Consider the following 8,491-nt stretch of genomic DNA (forward strand, 5'->3'; position numbering starts at 1 on the left):
TTTAAATTAAAATCATGAGCAGACTCAAATTGTTGGGCTAATTTTTGAGCTTTTTCTGAATTAGTTAAAAGAAGTTTATCCCCATCTTTCAAAGTAGGAATTGGCTTCTGGGGCTTTTTTAGAATTTTAGTTAATTTCCAAAACGGCTTTGAGTAGGGTTTTATGTCCTCTACTGCTTTAGCAAAATTTTCATTACGAATGAAATTTAAACGACGTTTGATCTCTTTTTGAAGGTCGCAATAAATTAATTTCAAATAAGGATCCCTAGTACGTTGATATTGGCGTCGACGAATGTTTTTCAGTCGTATCAAAAACTGAAGATCATCATCAATTAAAGGTTGATTAAATTTATGTTTAACTTTAGGTATTGAAGCGGCTCTAGCATTGACTATTGAAGTTGTCAAATTTTCTACAGCCAAATCAATATCTTCTATTGAATTCAATGGAACGTTTACATCTAAATTACGTTCAATAAAATTCATATATCGCTCCCAGTTAGCCTTTTGAAAATTAAAAGTTGATTTTAAAGGGTTTTCAATGGGACTTTGGGATAAAGAAAAAGTTACTGGAAGGTGGTCTGAATCGAGGTCCGCATGAGTAACTAATTGACTACAATGCTCGCCTAAATCCGTTAGAACCAAATCAATTGTGGAGGGATTTCTAATTGAAGAAAAACAAGTATGCCCATTAGGATATTCAACAGTATAATAACCTGCAGAGCAGTCATTAAACAGAATATTCCCATTTGAATTTGATGAAATATTATTCCAAGATCGGTGTTTTGCATTAAAGTCACCAATAATAAAAAATTTAGATTTATTTCTGGTGAGTTTTTGTAAATCTCCCTTCAAAAAATTTTTCTGTTCACCGCTACATTGAAAAGGCAAATATGCGGCAACAATTATAATTTTCCCCATAGAAGTTTCTAATTCAATTCCAATTGTTTCTAAGACTTTTGTATTGAAAGAAGGAAGAAGTCTAAATTTGAGACGACTATTGATGACAATAGCTACACCCCCACCTTGTCGATCAAGTCGATCATTTCGTAAAATTTTAAAGAAAGCATTGCTTTTCAAGTTATTGTCTGGCTTTAAAAAAGTTCAGTGATGGCAGCAATATGTATGTTTTGAGTTTTCAAAAATAAAAAGAACTCGTCTTGGTTAGCCAGCAAAGATCTAGCGTTCCAATTCATAATATTTAAACATCTATTTGGATCCATGAGGGAATCGTAAAGTCATAATAATTTTGTTAGCATAATTAAAAGAAGTTTGGAAAGCTTCAAACATTGAATTTGCTTTCAACATAAGTTGCATCATTTCCATTAAATTTTGATGCAAAAATTTTAATTTTTCCTCAGTAATCTCACCCAAATCAACAAAATTGTTAGAATCAGAAGAGGAAGGAGAAGAAAAAGTATTTGAATTTCGGGGATTTTCCCAAGCCTTCGCATGAACGTTGAAACTTGGTTTTTTTCCCATTTTTATTAGTTAAACCTGAAGAGGGCAACCCATTTTCAACCACCTCTGAGAACGATAAACAACGAGTCTGTGGCGCAGAATCAGCCCAGGTAACATTAAAATCACTTCGGGTATTACCCAGCCGTGATTCCAATGTAGGCCGAGGCTGACTGCGAACAGGCAGGTTATTTGCCGGTCTGATGTGTGTAGACGAAAAAGAGGAAGGAGGAGAAGAAACTTTTCTGGAAACTTTGGGGTTTTTCCTAGAAGCAACAATTTTTGCCCTAACGGGACAATCTAGAGAATTCGAGGAATGATTACCTGCGCAATTCGCACACTTAAAAAATTCTGTTTTTGGCTTATCACCACCAAAAAGGCATTTAGATTTTTCATGATCGAATGAGCCGCAAAACATGCATCTGGCATTCATTCTACAATTTTTAGTGCCATGACAAAAAGCTTGACAACGACGACATTGCGTAATATTTTGTAAAAAATTGGTATGGGATTTACGAAAGGGTTCAAATTTTACTCGACAATGAAACATAAGACGAGCCTTTTCCAAAATTTTCAAATTATTGACCTGATCCTTTTTAAAATGGATCAAATAAAGTTCAGGAGCAAAACCAACACTACTGGTATTATTCGTGTTGGTTCTTTTCCTCATTTGAATTACTTGAATTGGAGAAAAACCTAACAAAGAATTTAATTCATTTGTGATCTCATCCGGTGTCTGATCGCCGGTGAGACCACGAAGTACAACTTTAAAAGGACGATCACCTCTAGTGTCGTACGTAAAAAATTGGTGTTTTTTATTATTCAAATAATTTAAAATTTTTTGAAAATCATTAAAAGATTCCGCCAATATACGAGCAGTTCCCCTTCGACCGATCTGAAAAGAAATCTTCATATCCTTGACGGAAGTGACGATTTCTTTTCGAAAGGCATTGAAGTCAGGAATCGTGACCGTTATTGGTGGAATCTTTTCGTTTTTAAGAGTATAAGAAGAAGAAGAAGGTTTCTTAGTACTCTTATCAGAATTAAATATGAATATTTCCTCATCACCAATGTTATGAAGGACATCGAATGAATTGGAAATTTCAACTTTTTTGGCAGATGGCCCTGGATTAGGTTCAGCAATCCGTTTTCTTCCGGCCCTTGAGCCGGCCGAAGACTTCCCCATGCTGGAAAGAAAAGAGAAAATATGAATAAAAGAAAATGAAAATAATTTTAGCACTCAAAAGTGCTGATTGAAATACAGGTAAGGAAAAAATAAATAATGTAAAATGTTCCTGCAGGTACACAGCAACGATACGATGCTCCGGCGTACGTGTTGGCTCAACGGTACAGATGGAAGTGAAAAGCGAATAGATAAAACTTTCATTGCAGAGATCAGATTTAGAAACAAGATTCTCTATGCCTGGATCTTAATTTCCAAAAAAAAATAAAATAGATGCGAAAAATTGAAGATGCATGGATAGATGAAAAAATATATTTAAATGATTAAGATTTGAAATTCAATCAAAAACTTAATTTTCAAAATTGAGAGCTTGATGCGCAAGTGAAATTAATTGTAGTTTATTGAAATAACGAACACAAAATTATATTATTATTTCTTATAAAGTTAAGAATCACACCAAGATTTTAGGGTAGTTTTATACATATATCTAATTAAAAAAACAAAATCAAATGCTGCAAGAACGGCAAAAGACGCTTCTAGAGGTACTCTCGATTTGTATACCTCGCCATTGATTGTGTTCTTCGTCACGAAAGGCTCACTCCTTAGTCCGCAAGAGCAGATGGCCTGCCAAACGAGATATTTGCAGGCGAACTTCGACTTTTTTCCACTTAAATTTGTCGTCCACACCAAATTTGCTCTTGCCGGTGAAAAACTCCAACCCCGAAATTTGCTCATTTGCTGGCTTTTATTTACCTTTCGTCGTCCATCACACAACAGCCATATTTTGTCAACATCTTCCCGTAGAGCTTCCGTGCCCGAGTTTTAGCCGTTGATTGTCGTCGCTCATTGCGTTTGGGAAGTTCTGTACCTTGTATGTATGTCATGTATGTAGTTCAGCTCTCTTCTTTGCATTCTGGACGTAGCTCTGTGACATGCCGATCTTTTTAGCCAAATCGCGGCTTGAGACGTTGGGATGTTCTTTAATCATCCGCTTCACCTTTCCCTCCGTCTTTTCGTTCTCCGGTACCGGTTTTCTTAAAGCTTCTTTGCCATGGTCCAACATCAACCACTTTAACACTTTGGAGACGGTTGAATGGTGAATGTTCTATATTTTTCCCAACAGCCGGTGCGACTGGTCAGGAAATTCCAGGTGTTTGAAAAGAATTTGTTCTCTCGACACGCGTTGGTTCACCTACATTTTCGTTGAATCGAAAAACACGACTTCGAATTTAACAGCATGTAAACAATACACATCAATGAGAAAGTGTGCTAAATTTGGTTGATTTTTACGCAATGTTAAAAAAGTTATGCCCTGTTGAATGTGTCGCAATAATTTCGTGTTCGATCTTTAGTCTACAAGAAAGTATAATTTTCACTTAGCTGGGAGGTTTGCTGCTTGGGTCAAGTTTAAATTTTTCCTGGTTTTCACTAGGACAATAACGACGCACTAGCAGCTTGAACACCAAGCGGCGATTAGCAGACACTGAAAACCCCGTGTACAGAAACAAAAACATCGCAAGTGGCAAATCTTAGTAGACCACGCGCGCAAGTGAAAACACCGAATTACACGCGCCGTCTTGTAGTGAACAAAAAGCACATTATCGCAAACCAGCAAAGGAACTGTACAAAACCGCAACTCTACCAGCCACAATTTCGGAAAGACTGCATGAAATCGACTGATATCGACAAAACAAACCCGACTCTGTCCATCAAAATGCAATTGTGAATTTTAATAAAATTTTTAGAAACGTCGCTGGTGAACTGGCATTAAACACAGACTTCCGACACTCTAGTACTTCACTTTTCTTCGGAAGTCTTTCGGAAGTCGGAAGTCCGGACTTCCAAAGTAAAATTTTATAAAAACACTAACTCCGACCGAAACAAATCATAACACCACTATATACAAAACTACATCGCCAAGCCAAAACACGTCTGCACTCGACGAATGCCAGAATCGAACTCTCCTGATCAGAACGATATTCTTTATAATAAGGTTTAAGACCCGGGTCTGGCCACATCCCGGCAATGTTATGAAAACCGTGTGGAGCACATCTCGCAGATTTCCCCTTTTTTGACAGATTTATGCTTATTTCCTCAGATCAAAGCTTTCATCTCCTATGTTCTCAAGGCAAAAAAAGCTTAAAAACGAGAGTCACGAGCACATATTTGTCGTTGTAGATGATTCACTTTCTGATCTTAAAACATCTGCGTTGGCGTGCCTCAAGGCAGCAATATAGGGCCGACTCTTTTCCTTCTAGAAATCAATGATATATGTAATCTTCCACTGATAGGGACAGCAACTCCGTTATTCGCTGATAATATAGCTTTTTCTATACAGGGAAATCCCCAATCACAATTATCGATAATCTAGAACATGACCTCAAATTATTATCCATGTGTTTCAATAGTAATCTTCTTTCATTACGTTTCGAGTTATCAAACACAGTTGAATAAGAGCCCCCTTCCCCTTGAAGTGAGTGAGGGGTCTCAAATATCCCCCCCCCCCCTTCCCCGCCTTCCACTTATTGAATTTGGTGGGGTTTTCATTTAAATATGTATAAATTTTGATTTTTCATAATAAACTCTTTTACTTGAACGATATTCCAGATTTTTGCTTTCTCATAATTTTCCATTATGGAATAAAAAATTTGAATCTCAATAAAAATATTTTTTTATTTATTAGAAACTGGTAACATTATAATAACAATAGTAACATCACATTTACACATACATATTGCATTGCGTTGGCGCTGATCTGCCATCAAAGCGATTGCACCATCTGTCACAGCGAGCGCGAGAGAGTGAGAAAGATAGCGAGTGGGATCGAGTGCCGGAAGGAAATAAAAGGAAAATAAATCTATTATTGATTAGCTTTACAAAGGCACAGGGCAGGTGAAGATTCCTCAATGGCGCGATCGATTGATGATGGAGAAGCGAGCGAGGGGCAGCATCTGCGGAATAAAGGGGATTTCGAGTGATCGATGATGTGAACGGAACACCTTATGCGGGGAAGAGATGTTAAGCGTATGTATTAGGGGAAAATAGTCGAAGGCGACAGTACCAGTGAGGCGTTGCAGCTCTTGAGGATCCCGCGCAGCAGCGTTACGTCATCCGGATTCATCGACCAACCGCTGAGCTGGCCAAGGCTCTGCAGCTCCGGGCATCGATCCATGAGCATCTGCAGGAAAACAAAAATTGTGAATAGGGGTTTTCGGAAGGAATAGAAGTCCAAGGGAAAACTTACCTCGATACTAGCCATGGTCATGTGAGGAGCTGTAGTAAACCAGATATCTTCCAATTGGTAGAAATCCTTTTCGACAAGCAGATTGCAGAATTCTTCGTCGGTGAAGGGGACGCTGTCGATTGCGATTCGTTTAAGCGAAGTGTTGTGTGACAGGAGATCCAGTAGTCCGGTTTGTGAAATCGGTGAGCTGAGGATCTCCAGACCTTGCAGATCGTGGAAGCCTCGATCGCCGGAGAAAGTGAGTGAGTCCATTAGATAGAAGTCTAGATCGACAAGATTTGGGCTACAACGAATAAGGTTGTGAACTTCCAAGGTTCCGCGACCTTTTATTAGGGTCAAATGTCGTAGGATGTCTCCTTTCGGCTCAAGCAGAGAAAGTAGCTCGACACAACTGAATTTGTAAAGCTTCAACCGTTTTAAGCTTACAGCCTTAAGTTTCTGCAATATGCCTGCCTCTGGATAGTCGAGGTAGATGTCTACCAGTTTTGGACAGGTGCTGATGATGGCGTCTAGTGTTTTACCTTTGGTGGCCGTATCGTGGAGGTAGACAAGCTTACATTTGAAGGCTGGATCCTTATCCTCGAGTATGTGACAGAGGCTTCGCCCTACAAATGAGTAACTCGCTAGACTCACCAAGTTCGGAAGATTCATCAATAGCAGGGCGATATCGGTGTGACAAATATTTTCCTCTCCGAGAGATCCAATATCGATAACGGTCAAATTGTTCCTACATTCTCCGTAGCAAAGGTATTCGAGCCCTATTTCGGTGATATCGGTGTCTCCGCTGATATCGAGCTGCCGCATGTACTTGGAATAATCGGCTATGTGCTTCAGCAGATCGTCGTTTGCGATGTGCGGAACCGTCAGTTTCGTCAAATGCGACAGGTGCTTGACAACCTCAAACATAAAACACATCATATCGTCTTTGATCCAAACTCCTTTCATGTTCAGCTGTCGCAAACCCCTACCTTGCCTAGCTAGCGTCTGTAGAATCCTTTCGTAGTAGCTCAAGTGGAACATATCCGTTGCCAAAGTGTGAACACCTTCATTCAGCAGCATTTGCATACAACATAGCCGAATTGACCCTTCGAGAGCGTCGGAACTGAGGATAACTCGCAAAAGATCCTCATAAATACTGCTGGTGGCACCCATGTTCTCCAGATAGGAGTTGATTTCCACCATAACAATCGTTATATCCGGATCCAGTTCAAAGCTAAACGAGTTTTGTAGCGTATTTCCAATGGCGTTCACAATCGATCCCGCAACTGCTGTCAAAGCTAGTTCCGAAAGCGTTCTAATCGGTACTTTCCGCGGCATTTTTCCTTAATCAAAAAAAGCGAAAATCAACTTGACAACAATCGGCACTGGACTAGTTTTTGCGTCTTTCGAGTTTTTCCCAACAATTCTAAACAAAAATAGAAGCTCCGCGCATGTCCGTTAGGAGGTTTGGCTACCGAGCATGTCGCAGCATGGTGTGCGCGTTGATTGCTAGCTCGCGTTCAATCAGGGTAGGCCTTTGCAAAATTTCCACTATCGGCGCATTAGTTATATAACGCTACAATCGAAAATCTTAACAATCCTGCTGCTCCTTAGTCTCAGGAGTCTTTGGAGTTGATCTCATTTATATTATCCACAACACTCCGAGGGATCAACTGTCAGCGTTGAAGAACCAATGAAAAAGCGCTTATTCTTCCACCAAAATAGGCACTAGAAAACAACAGATTTTCCCCAGCTAACGATTCTTGACTCGATTGAAGACAGTTTATTTCTGTTTTTCTGTTCATTTTGCTTGTGTCTATCGTTTATCGGGTAGTTTATTTTGATTTTTTTTTTTTGGCAAACTTATTTTTGGCGTATCGTTGTACCAATCTGTTTCTTTCTGTTTAGAACGTGATGATAAACATAATCGGTCAGTTTCAAGCTTGGCCTACTTTTCTTTTTTTCAAATTCAAGTTCACTATGACTAAAGGATGTTAATTGATCCCAACAAAGTTTAACTTTAATATGCGATTCTTATCTAAAAGTTGTAATTTTAATGCTGTTTCCAAACTCATAACACAATCATAGTTAATCGTATTAGCCACAATGAAGAATCGAGCTCAACAATCTTTCCCCCTGGAACAGAAGAAAAAGTCCGGACAGAATGTGCTCAGCCTGACCTTTCAATTCTAGCCTCCGGGGGAGCTCGAAATCAGTTTCGGACAATTTAAGGCCCAACCAACTGGCGCATCTTTTGTGCACTACCTACTCTGTCCAGAGACAAAGAAAGATCCAAGCACAAAATCTTCCAGTTCATCCATCCGTCCAACCGTGGCACACCGACTAGGCTCGATTGTATGGAACAGAGGAAATTTGTATCTCAAATCCATTAAACAGAAAAAAAGAATGGAAGAAAATAAACCCTAAACCCTTTTTCCAACTTTGCAGCGCTCTCCCTGGGGCCAGCATTTTTCACAAGTCCCGCAATTCGTCCAGCCATCTATCCGTCCATCGAACAATCACAAGTCGCTCCGGCTACAGAGAAAGAGAGCGAAAGAGGAGCATGATCCAGCAGAAAGAAAATATTTCGAAAGGTAAAACTGGTTCAGACTAGGTCTGTATACGGGCAGC

The 8,491-nt window shown here is 39.4% G+C and overlaps 1 protein-coding gene across 2 annotated transcripts; it reads right to left on the reverse strand.

The window, feature by feature from the left end:
* Positions 1-5,290: 5,290 nt before the first annotated feature.
* LOC129739348 (uncharacterized) lies at positions 5,291-7,635 on the reverse strand. 2 transcript variants are annotated; one of them, XM_055730756.1, is made up of 3 exons: positions 5,882-7,635; positions 5,699-5,815; positions 5,291-5,416 (listed from the first exon to the last, which is right to left on the reverse strand). In XM_055730756.1, the coding sequence occupies exons 1-3, from the start codon at positions 7,196-7,198 to the stop codon at positions 5,399-5,401; spliced, it is 1,452 nt and encodes a 483-aa protein (XP_055586731.1). In that variant the 5' UTR covers positions 7,199-7,635; the 3' UTR covers positions 5,291-5,398. The 2 variants fall into 2 exon arrangements, with proteins under 2 accessions (XP_055586731.1, XP_055586730.1); XM_055730755.1 differs by lacking the exon at positions 5,291-5,416 and adding an exon at positions 5,433-5,588.
* Positions 7,636-8,491: the final 856 nt, after the last annotated feature.

This window comes from Uranotaenia lowii, chromosome 1 (genome assembly GCF_029784155.1).
Source record: "Uranotaenia lowii strain MFRU-FL chromosome 1, ASM2978415v1, whole genome shotgun sequence".
Taxonomy (NCBI): Eukaryota; Metazoa; Arthropoda; class Insecta; order Diptera; family Culicidae; genus Uranotaenia; species Uranotaenia lowii.

What these genes read in the sequence shown, in the direction of transcription:
- LOC129739348 (XM_055730755.1), bottom strand. Translation starts at nt 7,198, where the DNA reads ATGCCGCGGAAAGTACCGATTAGAACGCTTTCGGAACTAGCTTTGACA. An exon ending in TGACCATGGCTAGTATCGAG is followed by an intron (nt 5,816 to 5,881) that starts GTAAGTTTTCCC and finishes GTTTTCCTGCAG; the next exon opens with ATGCTCATGGATCGATGCCC. An exon ending in AGAGCTGCAACGCCTCACTG is followed by an intron (nt 5,589 to 5,698) that starts GTACTGTCGCCT and finishes TTTATTCCGCAG; the next exon opens with ATGCTGCCCCTCGCTCGCTT.